The following is a 23,252-nucleotide window of genomic DNA, read 5'->3' on the forward strand; positions in this document are numbered from 1 at the left end:
AGCTTGTCACACTAGAGGGGTGTGTGTGTGTGTGTGTGTGATATAAGATGAACCCTGACTGAAGTACTTCATTTCTGTCTTTGACATTCCTCTTGGCATCAAATACTAAAGGTAGATAATACTTAGATTAAGTATCAAAATTCCAAATTTTCATTTAAATTGTATTGTCTGGATGATCTACTGTCTACCTGGCTCATATTCACCAGATGATTTACAAGTAGACTTACATCACAATAATGTGGTTCTAAAATCTAAAAAAAACAAAATAAGGTGGCAAAAGTTAGGTTAATAGGCAGCATATAAGCTTTGAAATTAAAATGCTTCCCTCAGTTTTAAAACTAAAAGCAGAAATATCAATCAAGCCATTTCCATAGAAGCAAAAACTTTTATAATGGCTCTGGGGAATTCCTGACAAAGTGTTTCCTGGGGCTGCTCCTAACTGTGCCTCGAATACAATCTGTACTCAGGTAACTCTTCAAGGGAAAGCTGAGGAGGGGCTCATAGTCTCTGAGGGGAGAGGGAACTTTAATATTTTTAACATTAGTCTCAAGAGCAAACCAAAACCACAGGTAAAATATAAAATTATCCCAATGTATAAGCTTTACTGATATTGTCAAGTTTCACTCAGGACAGTTGACAGAAACATTGATGATGGTAAAGAAAATATTCATGAATGACTAGATGACTTAGTAAACCCATGAGAACATTTTTGTTTCTGAGGTAATTATTTAAAAACCATTTTTGAGAGAAGGAATTATTTGGGTGTGCCTCCGTTTAATCTCATTCAGTTTTTGTTATATGTTTATAAACAGAAATTCTAAAGCTAACTGAATTACTTTAAAATGATAATCTGCAAAAATAAAAAAATGCTCTGAGGACTGTAAACCACTTTCAACAAAAACAAAGAAGAAGAGGTCCAAAGGCTCTTGCTCCTACTCCAGAAGGAGTAGGAGCTAATGAAAGAGGTTATGTCTCTCTGGTCTTCCTAAAGGACTAAACAGAACCTGGACTTGGAACTTAACCTAAAGGAGTTCCCAGTAGATATGGATCCAGTGCTGAGCTTCCACAGATATTCCAAAGGGATGGAATAATCCCTCTCTTTCTGAGGACCTGTATTATCCTGAATTAGCTAAGGGGTCCTTTATGTTTGTAATTTCTGCACTTAGGGCAGGAATGGGTAGATGACCCTGAGCCATCATGTCTAAGAACCTTGAGTAGTTGGACGATCTCTTGACAGAATAGCACTCTAGGTCCTGGTTGCAAAAGCTGCCTCTGGAATCTACCTTGAATTGCCAGTCTCATGCTGCTAACCATCCAAGCCTCCTGCCTAGCCTCCCAGCTCTGCAGCCTTCCCTGCCTTATTTTCATCTTCACCTGCCTGACACTGATTGCTTACACTCAGCTGTATTCTGAACATGCATTCTGGACTGTCAAAACAAAAAACGTTCTTAGTATCACTATCAGAGACCTCACTGATCTTTGGCTCAGATCACATTGTCCTAGTCCAACAGCCACACCAGGTGAGTTAAATCCTCACAGAATCCATAGCTGAGGAAATCCTGCCATCTGAGGGAATTAGAAAAAAAAAATCCCCCAGAGAGCAAAAGATAGTATATTACTTTTGGAGAAGAAAAATCGACTCAGCCACACTGACCCACACCTTAGAACCATGGACAAGCTTTCTCCATGCTCTTGACCTTTCAATGAACAACTGTATTTATTATCTTGCATATTATTGCTATGTAAGTGCTACCCACAGATTTGGTAAAAAACAATTCTGTTCTTTCTGTATAAAGTAGATAAGTAGACAGAATACTGATAAGTTACTAAATTTGGTGGAAAAAATAAGGGCATGAACCATTTTATGGTTTCATTATTGAGTTATGTTTTACTTCCAAGTCAAATAGAACACATGCCTGGTTTGCACTTAAGTTATCTTACTGTAAACATTTGAATTTTTCATGTCTGAAAAGATCCTCAAAAATGCAAAGATTAATGCTTCCCCTGGAATAGTCAAAAAACTATTTCAAAATTCCCCACTTGAACTTGGGCCATGGACCACTTTGATACATTTCATGTGTCTGCACAGTCCTTCAGTTGAAATGTTCTGCTTTGAAACTGGTAAATACTTAAGCCATTGTCTATTTCATGTTCCCATAATGAGTACTGGCATTTCCTGAAAACTTTCTGAAAGAGAGATAAAGAGCATCTGACATATCCTGCTGTCATCCAAATGAAAGACAAGAAAACATCATGCTTGAGATCTGGCTTTTGGTCAAGCCATAGGTCTTGATGTGTTTGATGTTCATCAGTTTTTTCACTGGCAACAGAAAAATACATTACTTACTGAGATAGAGCTTGTGACTGACTCCCAGTTGGTCTGTGAGGCAGCTGCGGGTTGGAAATCTTCCTAGAAGGCAAAGAAACATCCATGTGAGTCAATCATACCTCCACTCAAATTATTACATGCACAGTTTCAACATCTCAGCCATTGAAATCTCCTTCCAACTAAGTGACAGCAGGAACATGAGCTGCCTTTCTGCTGAACAGGTCACCATTTGTCTTAAGCACCTCTCCTCAATGCTTTTCTCATTCAAGACATGGACAGCTGCATTCACATTTACTTATGTGCACTGGTGAAATGGAAAATGTGAAGACAGGAGTTCAGGTTTTAACTCAGCCATCTACTGGCTGTGTGACCTCAGGTAATCTCCTTAACCGCTCCACTCCTTCTCTTCCTCATCTGTAAAAGGCTGCTATTTGGTACTTCAATTACTGGCTTGTTTTGAGAATTGATTCCATTAATCATTAATTATAACTAGCACTTAATAAAGTACTTAAAGAGTAATACTAATTATTACTGGTATTAGTATTTATTTGGTTTGAACTAGGTTCTGCATCATGTTCAGTCCTGCCTGCTGAACTAGTCTACAGTATCAGTGATCTTTTCAAAGATAAACTAACTGACAAAGGGCTGTTCCCGACTCTATCAGGAAGTGTCAGGAAGAATGGAGGGGAAGCAAATAACTGTGGGAGTGACATAGTACTACCCACTAGAAGAAAGTAGGAAAGGGGCAGACCTGAGAACATTATTTATCTCAGAGACACCATAAAGGATATATGATAGCATGGACCTTAGAAAAAGAAACTTCTCTTACAATGGAAACCTCTCTTGACTTCAGGTGACTTTCATGTTAATTTCTCTAGCACCAGCAAGTTAAGAAGGTAAAGGGATTAGCTGAAGAACATACGTGTATATGCATAACCCATACATACAGACAACATTGTGGTGATGGACAGAGAGAAGGGGAAGACAAAGGCTGGGTGGAGGTGGGCAAAGGGGGAAAAAATAGCAACATTTGTAATAATGTAACCAATAAAAATAAAGTTAAAAAAACAATGGGAAGGAAAGCTGATTCTACTGTTTTTACATGTCACACATGGTTTCTTGATCCTGCTAACATAAATTACCTTGGGTAATTTCCTCCAGCCTCACCAAGGAGTAGGAGGTATTTTAAGATATTGCTGAGCAAAAATCTAGCCACTCAAATATGCCAATGTATTTACCCAAGTATACTTAATGAATGAGAGCTAAGTATCAGGATTACATTTCATTCACAGTTGTTAATTGCTCATGATGACCCTGGTTTATATATGTGTCTGTGATGAAGAAATGTTTAGTTGTTTATCAAGAGAGAACTGAGTCAAATGTGGGATTGAAGGAATGAACAACTATTGCAAAATGGCTAGACATTGTTATTCTAATCTCATCCTCATGGAAGATAGGAAAGAAAGGGAGATAGATTGCTTGTGAAAAGGACACTGAATTCCCATAGCAGATTGATGTGTGCAAACAAATGAAGGTCAGAAATTTTATGAGTCTTCTTAAGTAGGTGAGCAGGTGACCTGGGTAAGAGAGCCAATAACTTCTCCATGTCTTTTGGTAGTTGGACATGCTCTGGATAATACAGACATGAGCAATTCTCAGATCATAGAATTTTCATTTTCACTCATTGGTTCAATAGTTGTTAATCACCTGCTATGTGATGCATTCTAAGCTGAGGATAGAATCACAAGGAAATAAGAAACCATTCCTACCCTTAAGGAATTAAAAATGTAAACATGTAAATAAAAGGGTGCAATAAACTCATAAGGGTGCTCTGATGCTAGATTAATCAGAATGCCGTGAAAGACAGGAAAGTCTACCTGGGGAGGAAGTGGGCTTGGAAAAATTTCATGTTAGACGGTAAATTTTGAGCTGAGTCTTGTAGACTAGGAGAAATAGATAACTAGATGATAACTTGAAAGAAAGGTGGGGTATAAGGTTCAGTCCAAAAGGGAATGATATCTAGACAACATTAAGAAAAATATACAGAAAATGAATCTAGTTACTGGAAAAAGTTAATGAGTGTGTTTGAGGAGGCCATTTGCTCTATTAGAATGGACCTCATGATAGACTTGCACTTGAGAGATATATATAGATTTAGGAATCATCATTACAAAAATGTCAATTAAAGCAAGTAATGGATTATGATGACCATGTATAAAAATCAGAGAGGAACAATCTTGAAGTCTTGAAACTAGAAAGAATTTTACAATTCTCTAGTCTAGTCTCTTCATTTTCATGATTAGAAAACCAGTCCCCAGAGAGATACACGGTGCTCTCTCTATCATGCAGCCCTCTCTGGTGAAGCGAGGACCCTTAGAGCTCATTTTTGAGTACAAACTGTTTGGTCATGTTTCACATCATTATAGCTTGGATGAAACAGTTTCTCAAAGAGGAGTTAACAGAATCAGGAAAGACATAAATCAGAGTACTGGTGGAAGGTTCTATGATGATATCTTTCAAAGTATTATTAGTTTTTTAGATTTTACATCTATACTTAATACATTCTCTGACTTCAGTTCATTTTCTTGCATAGACATGATAAAAATATTATTAAGCATTTTAAATATAAAAGGCCTTAAATGCACATGCATCTAGATAAATGTTACACAAAGAATTTTAAGCTTCTTCGCTGTCGCAGCTATAGGATTCTAGTCAGAAACTTTAACAGAAATTAATAATAAACAATCTCATTAAGATCCAGATAAAATATAAATTTATTTCTCTTAGCTACAAGAATATTAGACATTTGGATCCAAGATGGCGGAGGAGTAAGTGGAAGCTACACTAACCTCCTCCCAGGACCAGTCTGGATTTACAACTTAATTTTGGAGAAATCATCTGGAATAACCAACGGAACACTAGCTGGAAAGAAGTCTTATAACCACGGAGAGACAGAAAAGGCCGCTACATCACAACGTGACCGGTAGGGAGTGCGGAGACGCGGAAGGGCTGGCTGGGCTCACACGGGTGGCTGCTGAAGGGACTGAGAAACAGCTCAGCAGCCGGGGATTCCCCCTGAGAAGGGCAGGGTCTAAACCCCCAGCTGGGCTTCCCAGCCTACAGCGACAGAGTGGAAAGTAAAATAGTATCAGCTGTGAAAAGCGAAAAGCCACAGGCTTTCTTGCTAGCCGGAGAGAAACAGCAGGAGAAAAAGAGCTCTTAAGTGGATCACATACGAAAATATTTTGGCCACCACTTACCCTGGGCTCAAGCAGAGGGAAGGCAGAGAGGACTGGAGACACTTGGGGAGAATTTGGCACAGTGGCTTTGAGGGGAGAACTGGAGGAGCAGCTGACTGGGTCCCAGTGCTGACTCATCCCCAGTACTGCGGGTAGACCATTCCCCTCCAAGTGGCGTCAGCCTGAGGGGAAGCAAAAGCCCTGCCTACAGGAATTAAGCTGCCACACCCACAGTCCTTAAGCCTGACAGCTAATCACAGATTGAATAGATTAACAATCAAAGAAGACAGACAACAGCAGTAGATCCCTGGAAGTCTCCAACAGGCTGCCTAGGGCCAGACTGGTACATGATCTGACGCCACCAGAGGCAGATCCAGGAAGTGCAGATCATTCCAAGAAGCACCAACAAACAATAGGAGTCAAAAAAATGGGGAGACAGAGAAACAACCTCCCATCAAAAGGAAAGGTAGAATCCCCAGAAAGAGTGCTAAATGAAATAGAGGGGAGCGAACTATCAGATATGGAATTCAAAACATGGATTATGGAGAAGCTGAATGAGCTCAGCGGAAACTTCAAAGAACTCCAGAAAAACTACAAGGAACTCACAGAAAATTACGTGAGCATGAAAAAGGACATAGAAGCTATCAATAAGAGCCAGGAGGAAATGAAAAATACGATCTCTGAATTGAAGAACACAGTAGAAGGAATTAAAAGCAGGCTAGAGGAAGCAGAAGATCGGATCAGCGAGCTGGAGGACAACCTACACAAAAACTCCCAGACAATGCAACAAAATGAAAAAAGACTGAACAAGACTGAAGAGGTTCTAAAACAGCTGCAGGACAACATGAAACGTAATAATATCCGTATCATAGGAATTCCAGAAGGAGAAGAAGAAGAGCAAGGGATAGAAAACCTCTTTGAAAAACTAATGACAGAAAACTTTCCTAACATGACGAGAGAAAGAGTCACGCAAGTCCAGGAAGCACAGAGGGTCCCAATGAAGATGAACCCCAACAGGCCCACCTCAAGACACATCATAATTAAAATGGCAACATTCAAAGACAAAGAGAGGATCCTAAAAGCAGCAAGAGAAAAACAACTAATAACATACAAGGGTACTCCAATAAGGCTATCATCAGATTTCTCAGCAGAAACACTACAAGCCAGAAGGGAATGGCAAAAAGTATTCCAAGCAATGAAAAACAAAGGCCTACAACCTAGAATACTATACCCAGCAAAGCTCTCATTCAAAATGGAGGGTGAAATAAGGAGCTTCCAAGACAAAAGAAGGCTAAAAGAATACATCTCCACCAAACCAGCAATGCAAGAGATGCTAAAAGGTCTGCTCTAAGAAGATAAAGAAACAGAGAGAGACAGAGAAGAACACGAGTACAAAGGGGAAAAATGACAATGAATAAGTACTTATCGGTAATAACCTTAAATGTAAATGGATTAAACGCTCCAATTAAAAGACATAGGGTAGCTGAATGGATTAGAAAGAATGACCCACATATATGCTGTCTACAAGAGACCCACCTTAGAACAAAAGATCTACACAGACTGAAAGTAAAGGGATGGAAAAATGTATTCCAAGCAAATGGACATGAAAAAAAAGCTGGGGTAGCAATACTTATATCAGACAAAACAGATTTCACAGCAAAGTCCATAAAAAGAGACAAAGAAGGGCATTTCATAATACTTAAGGGAAAAATCCATCAAGAAGATATAACCCTTATAAATATATATGCACCAAACTTAGGAGCACCCAAATATGTAAGGAAACTTTTGAAAGACTCCAAGAAAGATATAGACAACAACACACTCATAGTAGGGGACTTTAACACCCCATTGTCAACAATGGACAGATCTTCGAAGCAAAGAAACACCAAAGATATTGAGGCACTGAACAACACTCTAGATCAAATGGACTTAGTCGATATATATAGAAGTTTTCACCCCAAAGAAGCAAAATATACATACTTCTCAAGTGCACATGGAACATTTTCAAAGATAGACCACATGGTAGGACACAAAACAAGCCTTAACAAATTCAAGAAAATTGAAATTATATCAAGCATCTTCTCAGATCACAATGGCTTAAAATTGGAAATCAACCTCAAGGAAAAAACTCAAAAACATTCAAACTCATGGAGAATGAATAACATGCTATTAAATAATGAATGGGTTAACAATGACATCAAGGAAGAAATCAAAAAGTTTCTGGAAACTAATGATAATGAACACACAACAACCCAAAACCTATGGGATACAGCAAAAGCAGTCCTAAGAGGAAAGTTCATAGCAATACAGGCCTACCTAAAAAAGCTAGAGGAATATCTAATAAAAAATTTAACCCTACAGCTACAAGATCTAGAGGAAGAACAACAAGCAAAGCCCAGATCAAGTAGAAGGAAGGAAATCATCAAGATTAGAGCAGAATTAAATGACATAGAGTCTAAACTAACAATTCAAAAGATCAACAAAAGTAGGAGCTAGTTCTTTGAAAAAATAAACAAAATTGACAAGCCTTTAAGCAGGCTCATCAAGAAAAAAAGAGAGAGGACCCAAATAAATAAAATCAGAAATGAAAGAGGAGAAATCACAACTGATACCACAGAAATACAAAGGATTATAAGAAATTATTATGAACAACTATATGGCAAGAAATTTGACAACCTAGAGGAAATGGACAGATTCCTGGAAACCTATAGTCTTCCCAAACTGAATCAAGAAGAAGCAGAAAGTCTGAATAGACCAATAACAGCTAGTGAAATTGAAGCAGTAATCAAAAAACTCCCAGCACACAAAAGCCCTGGACCGGATGGCTTCACAAGTGAATTCTACAAAACATTTAGGAAAGAACTAACTCCTATCCTTCTCAGACTATTCCAAAAGATACAAGAAGAGGGAAGACTGCCAAACTCATTCTATAAAGCCAGTATAACCCTAATTCCAAAACCAGGTCAAGACACAACAAAGAAAGAAAACTACAGGCCAATATCGCTGATGAACATAGATGCTAAAATCCTCAACAAAATATTGGCAAACCGGATCCAGCAACACATTAGAAAGATCATACACCACGATCAAGTAGGATTCATCCCAGGGATGCAAGGATGGTTTAACATTCGTAAATCAATAAACGTAATACACCACATAAACAAAATGAAAGACAAAAACCACATGATAATATCAATAGATGCAGAAAAAGCATTTGATAAAGTACAACACCCATTTATGATAAAAACTCTCAGCAAAATGGGAATAGAGGGAGCATACCTCAACATAATAAAGGCCATATATGAGAAACCTGAAGCCAACATCATACTCAATGGGCAAAAACTGAGAGCATTCCCCCTGAGATCAGGAACAAGACAAGGATGTCCGCTCTCCCCACTCCTATTCAACATAGTCTTGGAAGTTCTAGCCACCGCAATCAGACAAGAAAGAGAAATAAAAGGCATCCAAATTGGAAAAGAGGAAGTAAAACTGTCATTATTTGCAGATGACATGATAGTGTACATAGAAAACCCTATAGACTCCACAAAAAAACTACTCGACCTAATAAGTGAATTCGGCAAAATAGCAGGATACAAAGTCAATATTAAGAAATCAAAGGCATTTTTATACACCAACAATAAAAACTCAGAGATAGAAACTGAAAGAAAAATTCAATTTACCATAGCAACAAGAAAAATAAAATACCTAGGAATAAACTTAACCAAGGAGGTAAAAGACCTGTACTCAGAAAACTACATAACATTGAAGAAAGAAATTAAAGAAGATACAAACAAATGGAAGCATATACCATGCTCATGGATGGGAAGAATCAACATCATTAAAATGTCCATACTACCCAAAGCAATTTATAGATTCAATGCAATCCCTATTAAAATACCAGCAACATATTTCACAGACCTAGAACAAATACTTCAAAAATTTATATGGAACCAAAAAAGAGCCCGAATAGCCACAGCAATTTTGAGGAAGAAGAACACAGTAGGAGGAATCACAATACCTGATATCAAACTATACTACAAGGCCACGGTAATCAAAACAGTCTGGTACTGGCATAAAAACAGACATATAGATCAATGGAACAGAATAGAGAGCCCAGAAATAAACCCAGGTTCATATGGTCAACTAATATTTGACAAAGGGGGAAAGAACATCAAATGGAGTGAAAAGAGCCTCTTCAACAAATGGTGTTGGGAGAACTGGACAGGGACATGCAAAAAAATGAAACTAGACCACCAACTTACACCATACACCAGAATAAACTCAAAATGGATCAAAGACTTAAATGTAAGCCGTGATACCATAAAAGTCCTAGAGGAAAAAATAGGCAGGAAAATTTCAGATATCCCACGTAGCAACATTTTCACTGATATATCTCCTAAGGCAAGGGAAATAAAGGAAAGAATAAACAAATGGGACTACATCAAACTAAAAAGTTTCTGCTCAGCTAAAGAAAACATCAGCAAGATGAAAAGGAAACCAACCATATGGGAAAATATATTCGCCAATGACATCTCAGACAAGGGATTGATCTCCAAAATATATAAAGAACTCATACGACTCAACACCAAGAAGACAGACAACCCAATTAAAAAATGGGCAAAGGACCTGAACAAACACTTCTCCAAAGAAGACATACGGAGGGCCCATAGACATATGAAAATATGCTCAACATCACTAGCCATCAGAGAGATGCAAATAAAAACCACAATGAGATACCACCTCACACCAGTCAGAATGGCCATAATCAACAAATCAACAAACAACTTGTGCTGGAGAGGATGCGGAGAAACGGGAACCCTGGTGCATTGCTGGTGGGAATGCAGACTGGTGCAGCCACTATGGAAAACAGTTTGGAATTTCCTCAAAAAACTAAAAATGGAACTGCCTTTTGAACCAGCAATTCCATTACTGGGATTATATCCGAAAAATCCTGAAACACCAATTCAAAAGAACCTATGCACTCCAATGTTCATAGCAGCACTATTTACAATGGCCAAGTGCTGGAAGCAGCCTAGGTGCCCATCTATAGATGAGTGGATCAAAAAATTGTGGTACATTTACACAATGGAGTTCTATGTAGCAGAAAGAAAGAAGGAACTTCTACCATTTGCAACAACATGGATGGAACTAGAGAGAATTATGCTTAGCGAAATAAGCCAGGCAACGAAAGAAAAATACGTTATGCTGTCACCTATTACAGGAAACTAATGAACAACACAAACAAATGAGCAAAATTGAACCAGAGGGCATAAGCCTATGACCGCATTACCTGAGTGATTGTCTGTACGCATAAGCCTCACTTAATCCTCTTTGCAGCGCTGCCTCCGGAGACTCAACAGTTTGGCTGAACTAAATGGCTGAGTTGGTGAAGAATGGGGTGGTCTGTGGGCTTCACTTTAAAACTGAATTCTCTTTTCTATCCTAATGGCTTGGACAGAAAGGGCCCAGAGGTCTGAGAGGGGGGAAACATAAACTATTTCCCTCAGCCCAAACTAAATAAAATGGGCAAAAGGGTTTTGGACAGGAGAGATGTGCCTAGCACACCTTCCTCCAAAGAAGCCCTTTTTTTTTGTTTTTTTTTTTTATCTCTTAATGTGGAACATTGAAAAATTAATCCCTGCCTTTTGCCACCTAGTAGTTATGGATTGAATGATGCTTTTTAACCCTTTTTGCCAAATCTGTTGCCCCCAGAACACAACAAGGATGCCAGCCTGCTAAACCAAGCACGCCGTTGTCCGGAGACAGCCAACTGACCTGGAGTCTGCACAATCCTTCCCCATATGGGAAGGCCACCCTCCCCTCCACACCCCCACTGTTATTAGGGATTTCTGGACCCAAGGGTAGGTAGGACGACGACCATGTCCAGCTTGAAGCAGCTAGAGGAGCTTGAGACCTTCGCCCATTGTCCTTTACAAGATTACAAAGGGTCTTAATATCTGAGAGGGAGGGATAGTTATTTTTTACGAACCATGGGTATGGACTTGGGGGGGGGATGCTGGGGGAGGGAGATACTGGGTGGAGGGGAGTAAAGGGGAAAAAATTGGAACTACTGTAACAACATAATCAATAAAATATACTTAAAAAAAAAAAAAAAAAGAATATTGGACATTTAAAAGAAACCAAACGTATGTAATTTCAAATTTGTCATTACTTATAATGATATTTAAAATGGACTTAAAAAGAGAAAAATATTCCTTTTAAGAATAAAACACAGAATCTTCAAATTTTAGCCCTGAAAAGAGAATCTTGTCATGGGAAGTAACATATCCTTAATATGATCATTTCTCTTCTCTTCCATAACCTCCCAAAGTGTGAGATACCAGCAGTTCTCCCAATTGCCTGTTAACTTACTCCATGCTTCTATTGTTGCCCTAGAGTCCACAGTCTACATAACAACCAGGTTATCTTCCCCTCCTTGCTTTATTGAGAAATAACTGACATATAACATTTTATAAATTTAAGTTATATACTATGATTATTTTTAAATCCTCACCTGAGGTTATGTTTATTTATTTAGAGAAGGAAGAAGGGAGAGATGGAGGAAGAAAGGGGGGTGGGGAGAGAGAGAATAAGGGAGAGAGAGAGAGAGAGAGACATTGATATGAGAGAAACATTGATAGGTTGCCTCCTGGCCTCCTGTACATGCCCCGGGGATGGAATCTGCAACCTAAGTATGTACCCTGATAGGGTATCGAACCTGCAACCTTTTGGTTTTTTCTTCTTATTTTTAATCACGCAAATTCATAAAGGAGACCTCAACCAAGAAGAGCCTGTAGGGGGAGCTCTCAAAGCCCTACTATTTATCCCTGGTTGTCCCAAACAGGAAGTGAGGAGCTATGCATCTCCAACAAGATGTTTCTCCTTTACAATACTACCTCAGCAGGAGGAATGAAGATTTTCTCCTGCTATGGCAACAACCTAGCCAATGAGAGACTGTCACAGCCCACCTAATAAAAAGCCACTATAATTCAAACTCCCAGTTACCTCCAATGGACTCTTTGTTTGTAACAGCTCCTCCTAACCTTCCATTTCTGCTATAAAAGTTCTCTGGACTTGCCTTTAGTTTTTGCCATAGCTTGCATATCCCAAATTGTAATTTTCTGCTATTCCTGAAGAAACCCATTTTTTTGCTGGTAAAATAACTTTTTTATTTTTAAGGTCAATACTATATACATGTTCTAAAATTTTCATAATGAACATCTAGTTTTAATAAGAAATGGTAAACTTCTGAAACAACAATGGAAAAGAAAAAAATGGATTGAAGTGTGTGTGAACATTCAGCCCTAAAGTCTTATACGTTATATCATTACATTGAATGGTGTTACCCATGTATTCTCTGATGGAAAATAAAAAGCCTTCTGGTGGAAATACTTTTCACCAATTAGTAAAAGTGTGATGAAAAAGATTCTAGAATAATCACATTTGACTCCACCTAAAACACGGATAATGCAACACAACTTCTGATGTCTTTAAAAACAGCCATGAAAACATGTGGCCAGTCATCGGCTCAGGGGCTGACAGGTATTTGTCTCACTTGTTTTGAGGTCAGTTTACTCACAGACTGAAAGCAAATATAGCAAGGGATAAAAACAACACTACAGAAAATGACTATTTTGAATAATAATCTTGGTTATTAAATATAAAATAAGAATGGGATTTCCATTTTCAGAAAGAATATCTCCAGATAACCCTTCTTGCGATCTGTCCCCCTGAGCCCATCCCTGAGCACAGGCTGTATAGTATAAGTTAACAAGTGAATGATCCACTCACACCTCCACTAAGGGTAACTTGTCTACATGTAATCATTGAATGCCTGCAATGGATATCCCAAAAAAATGCCTCTCCTGTCCTTTCACGGTGAAACTGGGAACACTTTATTTATTTATTTATTCTGAATCTTTGGAAACAGCTGTTGTCAGGCCAATATTCCAAACATTAGCAACGATTAGTTGTACCACCTGTTCCTGGATCTCATGGAGAATGGCTGTTCATTTTCATTTGGGGTGATTATGCTGTATGTGAGTAGATGAGCCATAAACTGTTCATTGCTCATAGAGCTGTATTTTGCCATCTCTTAAAACATATGCAGTTACTTGAAATGTTAAAAAGCTTTCAACCAAAACAAGCTAACTTACTGAGGATGAATTATTTGGGGAAAGTTTTAAAAGACATTTGTCAGAGTATGTTTCCTGATTTTGAAAAATTATTTCTTCTTTTTTATGGTTTATATTCATTTCTCAGAGAAAAAAAGTTAAGAAATTCTCTCCTAATTGTATCTATGCTTCTTGACTGAGCTAATGCTTAGAGGTGTTCCTTTAAATGCATAAAAACATAGAAGGTTTTGTCAAAGTCATAATAAAACAATGACAAACAAATATGCTGTCAACATTTATTCCTTCAGTGAATTCTTCATGTGTTCATGAACACTCTGTTGTGTTCATAGATCACTGAGGGAAACTAAAATAATGCTAAACTCAAAGCCCTCTGCCCTCGGTTCACTCTGCGGGGAACATACTTTAAATGTTTTTGATACTCCAGTACATGAGTTTGTGGAATACAGTCCAAGAAATGTACGTAAAATAATAATACACTGATGTCCTAATGTCTATAGGAATAGAATAAAACAAAAATTAAAAACCCCGAGGATCAAACTCTGTGATCCAACCAAACCTTTACAAGTATATTTCATTACATGCTCATCATTAAACCAGCTCTTTTTCCATTAATATGAGATAGACCTGGGCTAGAGATCAGCTTTTTTTGGCAATGACATTTAATACAAGGATAGCAAGAGTTCAAAAATCAATAATTAACAAGGATCAAAGAGCATCTTTCAAAGTTAGGGAATCTTCCTGTGAAATTTAATAATATATATTCTTAGAGCTATAAGAAGCCCTGAACATTGAGTCATCTATTATTGGAAATACAATTTTAATAGAATATACCTTTATACCAAATAGCCTCATGGATAAGACATACTTGCAGATTTCCACTGACTAAAGAGTTAATTTTACAATCTTTTTGTTTATTATTATGGATAATAAAGTACAATTTAAATTGAGAACTTCTAGGATTCATCAACTAATAATTTATGGAATCTTGATGCTAATGTCAAAATATTTTTCAAAAGTTCATTTTATTTCTTATGAAACAAGGAACTTTCTATACTTTTGAGTTTCAGATTTATTCAGATAGACAGAACTTAGTCTGGGAAGTCATTCACAATAGGATAAGCAAAGATTAGAGCTAATATCAGTCCATGGGTAAAGAAGAAAGTCCCTCCAGTTATCAGAGAAGAAGTTATCTACTAGGAGGATGTCATGCAAGCCATACTTGAGAACTAGAGAAGAATCAAGAGTTTGCAGATAGGGAAAGGGGGTTTATTCAAGTTAGGAAAGGATGGGCAACCTGCAGTTATTGCTTGTGTACTGAGACTTGAGGAAAACATGATGATCCTGGAAAGGAGAGATAGACAGTCAAGAACATTGGTCAAAGCCTGTGTTTAAGGGAGCCTTAGCAAGGAGCTGCACAGAAAACTGCAAATTGCAAAATATAACTTTCCTAACATCTTTCATTGTGTTTGATACAACCCAAATGATAAATGAATATTCAATTTATATCTGCAAAAACACTTCCAGAGGTCTCTTTTACAAAGCTAGGTGCAGGTGTAATTTCTGTGAAGTCTGTGTAAACACAACAAAGTTTAGTATTAAGAAAATGCCATGATTATTATGTAGTGACAGCTGCCTTTTATGGAGCATAGATAATATACCAGGCACTACGTGAAATTTTTTCCATACATTATTTCATTCATGATTTCTGCAGGTTTAAGAGATGAGGAAACAGGGATACAGGATGCTTAGGTAACTGCCCATGGAAGCAACCTGGTTATAAATGGGACCCACACATATCTGAACTTGAGGCTGACTCTCTGTGTTCTTTTATCTCTGCTGAACTATTCCTCCTTTTACTTATAAAGAATCCTTTTATAAGATAAGCAATCGCCCTTGATTTTTCCTAAGTACAGGTTTTCATACACTTCTTAAATGCATTTCAAAGGAACATTGATTTGATTTACCAATGGCCTAAAAATTATTAAAGATTGTACTTCTGATACTACTAAATTAATCTTAAAAACTATTTACATTCCCAAGCTAAAATGGATGGTTGAGGAAATTATTTTGCTACCTTAGGAAAATTGCAAATTTAAAATAAAAAGGAGAAATAGTGAATTAAATTATTTATATTTTCATTTCCTTGCATTTAGATCAGTGCTTGGTACATAGTGGCATTCTTTCTGTTATTTATTTATTTATTTATTTATTTATTTATTTATTTATTTAATGTTGTTGAGGGAGGAAACACTGTTTCATACTCAAATTCAACAAACCACTTCATTTTCATTGGATGACTCTGTTGCTGAAATTCACACTCCTAAGAACTTCTAAATGTCTCTGTACCTGAATGGCATTATATAAATGAATTATCCTAATTTTGGTCAAAAGCTAAAATCATTTCCTCTATGAATTCAAATGATTCTATTGCTAATTAAAACTCCTAAGGTCTGATGTTAGGGAAAAATATCATTTGAAGTCCAATAGACAAAGCCCTAGTCAACACAGCTTGTCATACTGCCAGGAAAAAAAAAGCACTCATGAAAAATTATTCAACAAGTGATAGTTTTATAAATTAAAGGAGGAATACCTTATAAGAGAATCAGGGGCAAGTCAGTTATAAAGTATTCAAAGAGCTGTTCAATCTTTTAAAAAATATGAATATTACCTAGGGATGTGAGCTTGTGTTGTTGGTGACACATTTTCCCTGTACACATGAATTCTTATGCTCACACTTGACCAGGACACAGTCTCAGAGCTGCCACCCATCATAATCATCATTTGGCCCTGTAGGCTACACTAGATGTAAAATATTTAATAGCCATGTCAGTATTGTAGAACTATGTAAATACACTAACAATTAATTCAAAGAACAACCTTATTCTTGATCTGACTGTAAGGTGATTTCCAGACTCTTCTATGTGGTTAAATCACAGAGTTGGCTAATGCAAATTTTGAAACAGAAATGCAGTACTCATACCCCTGCAAATCACTCCTAACAGAAGGTGAGATTGTCACATTCTTAACCTTGCAGTTCCTCTTTCCACTTCCCACTCAGCTAGCGACTAATCAAAGTAGTTTGTGGGTTTCAAATCTCAAAAGCAGGCTTGCTGTCTGGATCCATTAGCTAAGCTTTTTGAGCTAAGTGACAAGCACACAGGTCATGGGTTTCATTATGATAAGAGGTGGTAAAGCTTTGCATAGAAAAAAACTCAATACAGTGGCAAGACTTTGTTTTAAGTCAGTGAAGGAGACTTCTTGGGAACAGATGTGCAACTCAGTCCATATAACTTCAACAGCATTCCTGAGTAAACAGCTCAGTCTTCTCCTACTGGTTGGGAAAATTATTTCTAAATAAACTAACTGGTGTTTAAATGAGAGATTCTGCAATTTGAATCCCATTGTTCCAGATGTCTTTGGGCTTTTACAATTTCTTTTTACTTTTGTTATCATCAGTTAACAGCAGCATTTTTTAGTTTTGCCTGTTATTACATTAGCAATATTCATCAGCAGTTTCTGTGAGTGGAAACACTAGGCCTTGCACAGCAAATTTTAAATACTAGATTGGCCCTCTTTTGCTTCCTGCTATACTTTTTTTGATTATCACAGGCTGTGTACTTAGTGGATGCAAATTCATTGCTGTATTCATCTATGCCAAATGTAATTACAAAGGTCATGAATGTTGCCAAAAAATAAATAATAAATGTAAGGGGCAATACATTACAAAGTCAAAGAGAAAATAATATGGAGATTGGGTATTACTTTCTCCCTACTTGACTGAGAAAATTCGGAGCTGACAATGTTATCGCCTAAGCCCAAAGATTAGCTGAGATATTCCCTGCATATGGATTGTTTTAGACATACTTCATATTTTATATTTACATCTTCTATCCATTTCTTCATTCTCAGAAGCACGGTTTTGGAGATGAAAGAGAGTCTACAGACCACTAAGTTCAGAGTTCTATTTACTATTTTACTAAGATTTTTAAATAACAAAAATATGTAACTCCCTGTGCTAGGCACTGGCTAATGCATAGATGAATAAGTTGTATAATTGCCCTTGAGAAATTTATCACCCAGATTTACTCTAATTCCCCACTCTTGTTATTCCTTTTCATTTCAGCAACATCTATTTTCTTAATGGGTTACCAGTATGTGGAATTATCTTGATCATTTATGTTTGTACTTGTTTCAGAGTCTGCACCTGTTCATTAGAATGTCAGCCCCTGGAGGGTGGTATGTGTTCTAACTTTTCAAATGCCCAACTCCAAGCACCTACAATAGAATCTGTTAACTAACATGCATTCCATAAGTAGGAGCTAAATGGAACAAGAAATAGTCATGGGATTGCTGTGAGGAGCAAATGAGATGATTAATAGAAAGCCCTAGCTCTGGCTAGTACATAGTTGTATGTTAATAAACATCTGTGGAATGAAAAATTAATAATAGAAGACCCATAGAAATAAATTTGCTAGCAATGCTATAATCAAAGTCCTGTTCGTCTACAGAAGAAGAAATGATTTAAGTCCATCTAGGAGGTCTGGGAAAATATCTCAGAAGAAGTACCTTTAGAGTTGACCCTTGAATGATAATTAGAACTTTTGATAGGGGAGTAAACAGGTGGAGAGAAGGGCAGGCACAAAAGCATAGAGTAGTACCATGATCTTGGACCTATGAGTATGCCATGTGCCCAAAGAACTAGGCAGAAAATGAGGCTGAAGATGAAGAAGCAGGACAAATTAGAGGGTCTTCAATGACAGGCTTGGCATTTTTTTTTTTAACTAGGGCATTTAATCATCATTCAACAGGTACTTACAGACCTTCCATTGTTGCTGACTACATGCTTAAAGGTGCCGAAGATACAGAAATGAAAAGAACATCAAAGTTACAAACATCAAAGTCACTGCTCTCAGTGAGCTTTCATACTGGCCATCCTTTGCCAACATACAAGAAAACCAAACCCCCAAAGGTAAAGGGTCAACATCATTCACAGATATAGTGCCTGGAGCCTAGGTCTCTAAATTTACTGGACTGCATGGCACTAACTTGTAGAGAGCTGGTTTTTAATGCAACCATGTGTCACTCACCCCTGTTCACATGTCTCCCTTTCTGTGTATATGAAAAAAAAAGAAAAAGAAAAAACTGTTTTGTCATCTCGACTTTAGTCATCTCACACAACATAATGGAGTTCCTAGAAAACAAGTAGTAAACAACAAATAGCTATTCTGAGAGATGAGAACAGTGGAAAAAATAATTGAAGACAAGATATTCAGTACTGTTGGTTTGGAAAAAACTTTTCAGAATGTCCATAATCTTCTAAGGCAACTTTAGAATTAAAAGTGATTTCTTATTTTGGTAATCAAACCCCTAAAATGATAATAGCATTCTTCATTCAAATACAATTTAGTTTTATCTTATCCCTCAGCATGGTACAAAATTACCTTTCTTCTACAAAGAAGAGTTAGAATGTTTGCCTGATGAGAGGGTTCCATAGATAAAAATCCCCTAAGTACTTTATGATGACCTCTAAGGTTGGTTAGTAGGATTGATTTGGCATGATTACTAAATGCTATCTCTAAACCCAGCAGGGATCATAAAGATGCTAGAATACAAATGGGTCTGATGGCTAGCATCAGAGAATCTCTAAGTACAAAGAAATAAAAGCAAACTCCATGCCTTTAAATGAAGAACAGAGGAGTTCAGACAATCCTTTGCCGTACACCTTGCTGAATTAAGGATTGATGTAAATTTCCTTGATAGAAAGATTTGATAATCAATGTGTTAAAGCATTTTTAAAATGTGGCTTTGGTGACAGAATATTCAGTATCTAATTCCACATTGAACTATTGAACGTTGTGTAACTTTGGCCGAGGTAAACCTTCTATGGTACAGATTCCTGATTTGTAAAATGAAAAACAACTCCTGCCAATCCCCGTCCCTGGTTAGTTGAGGATTAGATTAGATAACTCATGTGAAGCTAACTGGCCCAGGTAGACATTCATTGCACGCTTTCCAAAACTAGTAAACTTTTACCAATATATTATCTTTCTACTGGAAAGATGGCTATATTAATACCTCTGAAAAGGCAGGAATAAACTGTTACAAGTTCTGGAGTCAGACTCTCTGGATTCAATCCCATTGCAACACTGACCAGCTAGAGTCCTGTACCCATTACTTAATTTACCTGTGCCTCAATATTCTTATCTGAAAGTAAAGATTATAGTTATTCCTGTTTTAAAGGGAGACTTTGAGAATTAAACAAATTATTATATATAAGATCTGACTGAAAAAAGTCCAGCCATTATTAATATAACAAAAATAGTTTGAGAGAAATTGATGTAATCTGGCAGCCAAGAAGAATGGACTGGAATGTTCATGTGTCAACAATAACAACATCACTGTATTAGTCAGTTGAATGAGCATATGTACTGTGTGGCTGTTGCATTTAAAGTGACTGAGCGAACAGAGCAACGAATCTGCATCAAATTTTATGTTAAGTTTGAATATTCCTCCACAGAAACTATTTGGATGATGCAAAAGGCTGCAGCTATGGGCAACTGGTGAGTGGCAGCTTCATCATGACAATGCACCCACTTATGCATCGCATTTTGTTCAGAGGTTTTTAGAGGAAGATCAAGTCACCCAGGTGACTCAGACCCTCTATAGCCCAGATTTGGCGTCCTGTAACTTCTGGCTTTCCCCAAAACTAAAATCACCTCTGAAAGGGTTGATGAGATTCAGGAAAATACAATGTGGCAGCTGATGGCAATTGGGAGAACTGTGTGAGGTCCCAAGGTGTCTACTCTGAATGGGACTGAGGAATCATTGTCCTATGTACAATGTTTCTTGTATCTTGTTTCTTCTTCAATAACTGTCTATTTTTCATATGACATGGCTGGATACTTATAAAGCTGGTAGAAAAGTGCTGATAGATAAAATATCTTATATTTAACACATTTCTTCCTTTGGAAAAAAAAATTTTATGGGTCCATCCAACCTACAATGGCCTAACATACTATCTCCTAAAATGCACATTGAGATTTTGAAATTTTCAGAAAGCTTTAACATCCCTGATCTCATTTCACTCTCCATACCACCATGTGAGCTGGATACTGGCAGAGATACATTAGATAAAATAATTGTTTTGGTCTTTTCAAAGAGGAGATCTTCTGATTTCCTGACTGGTCATCTCTGCAACCATTAGGCAAAGGGATGTATAATCTCTTCCTGGGCTTTTTCCTGGGGATGGAACACATTCTTTCAACTTCTTAATGATCTCCAATAGCCTCCTTACAACAGTTGTTCTGTCTTATTACAGAGCAAATGAGTGAGTGCCTACTACTTGCCTGGCATTGTTCTAGGCATTGGAAATACACAGTAAACAAACCAGACATGGTCAATTTGGTCACACGAGGAACAGATGAGACAGGAACAGATATATATGTTAAAGTACTTTGAGGACCAGATGTACACAAAAGCACTTTGCCACCTGAAAATTACCATACATATGTGAAAACTTGTTATCTATTTATATCTTGGAAAAATCAAATAAAAATTTTTAAAAAGGCAAGAACTAACTTTAGAAATAGTTGAGGAAATTAAAAGATAAAAAAGTATATATGCATATGCAAACTACTGATTCACATAGGAGTTCAGCCAATTCTTGAACTGGGTCATCTTTTAACTAGCCTCTTATATCTTGGCCTCTTAACTAGTCTCCAAAGTAATCATTGTTCTTTCTAAAATTTGTAATATAGGAGTTAGGCAAGACTTTAAAAATCATTGATAAGAACTTTCTACTTGCAGGCACTGTGCTGTCTCTCTCTACTGGGTCTTCCTTTTCAGGGCTTCTCTCAGATGTTTGACTCATGGAAGGAGTGCACTTCCTGCTCTACTGACATCAGGCTTGGCCATGTGAATTCTTTTGACGAACAGAATGTGAAAAGCTTTAAAACTCTTTGCAGATGACATAATACTGAATATAGTGAACCCTAAAGAGTCCACCAAAAATTTACTAGAACTGATAAATAAATTTAGTAAAGTGGCAGGATACAAAATTAATACCCAGAAATAAGTTGCATTTTTATGCACCAATAATAAACTATCAGGAAGAAAAACTAAGAAATCAGTCCCATTTCTAGTTACATCAAAAAATAAAATACCTAGGAATAAATTTAACCATGGATGTAAAAGATCTGTACTCAAAAATTTTAAGACACTGAAGAAAAATTTGAAGAAGATACAAATAAATGGAATCATATATCACATTCATGGGTAAAAGAATTAACATAATTAAAATGTCCATATTTTCCAAATCAATCTGTAGATTCAACACAATTCCTATTAAGATACCAATGGCATGTTTCAAAGAACTAGAGCAAGTTCTCCAAAAATGTATATGGAGCCACAAAAGATTCAGAATATTCACAGAAATCCTGAGAAAGAAGAACAAAGTTGTAGGGATCATGCTACCTAATATCAAACTATACTCATGGTCATAGTAATCAAACAGCATGGTACTGGCATAAAAACAGATATATGGATTTATGGAACAGACTAGAGAGTCCAGAAATAAGCCCATGACTTATAGTCAATTAATATTTGACAAAGGAGGCAAGAACCTACAGCGAGGGAAGTTTGGTCTATTAAAAAATGATGTGGGGAAAATTGGACAGATACATGAAAAAAAAAAAAAAGAAAGGAAAAAAGAAACTAGACCACATTCTTACATTGTACACAAAAATAAACTCAAAATGAGTTAAAAAGTTAAATGTAAGTTACAAAACCATAAAATTCCTAGAAGAAAACAGAGGCAGTAAAATCTCAGACAATGTTCATAGCAATATGTTTTTTGATATATTTCCTCAGGTAAGGGAAATAAAAGGAAAAAGTAAACAAATGGGACTACTTCAAACTAAAAAGCTTTTGCACAGCAAAGGAAACCATCAACACAATGAAATGACACCCCACTGAATGGGAGAACATATTCACCAATAATACAGTTAATAGGGGGGTTATTATCCAAAATTTATAAAGAACTTAAACAATTCAACACCAAGGAAACACATGATCAAATTTAAAAAATGGGCAAAGGACCTGAATAAACACTTCTCCAAAGAGGACATGCAGACAGATGGTCAATAGACATATGAAAACAATTTTCAACATTGTAACAGAGAAATGCACATTAAAACCACAGTAAGATATCACCTCACACCTGTCAGAGTGCTAACATCAATAAATCAACAAACAGCAAATGTTAGAGAGGATGTGGGGAAAAAGAGACCCTTGTGCACTGTTAGTGAGAATACAAATTGCTGCAACGCACTGTGCAAAGCAGTATAGAGTTTCTTAAAAAAATTAAAAATGGAACTGACTTCTGGAAATACATCTGAAGAAACTCATAATGCCAATTCAAAGGAATATATGTATCCTTATGTTCATTGCAAATTTATTTCAATAGCCACGTTCTGGAAACAGGCTAAGTGCCTATCGGTAGATGAATGGGTATAAAAGCGGTGATAGGTTTACACAATGGAATATTACTTG

General features: G+C 36.9%; 1 protein-coding gene across 5 annotated transcripts in view; it reads right to left on the minus strand.

Annotated features, from left to right (window-relative positions):
• Positions 1-23,252, minus strand: part of LOC150019828 (platelet-derived growth factor D) — a 272,810-nt gene that overhangs the window by 42,446 nt on the left and 207,112 nt on the right. For all 5 annotated transcript variants that reach the window (XM_090268072.1, XM_090268070.1, XM_090268068.1 and 2 more), the window contains exon 4: positions 2,348-2,410. In XM_090268072.1, the coding sequence (XP_090124198.1) occupies positions 2,348-2,410 (63 nt within the window). The remainder of the gene's footprint in view (positions 1-2,347; positions 2,411-23,252) is intronic.

Source organism: Furipterus horrens, unplaced genomic scaffold, assembly GCF_987537825.1.
Source record: "Furipterus horrens unplaced genomic scaffold, mFurHor1.1.pri manual_scaffold_2, whole genome shotgun sequence".
In the NCBI taxonomy this organism is placed as follows: domain Eukaryota; kingdom Metazoa; phylum Chordata; class Mammalia; order Chiroptera; family Furipteridae; genus Furipterus; species Furipterus horrens.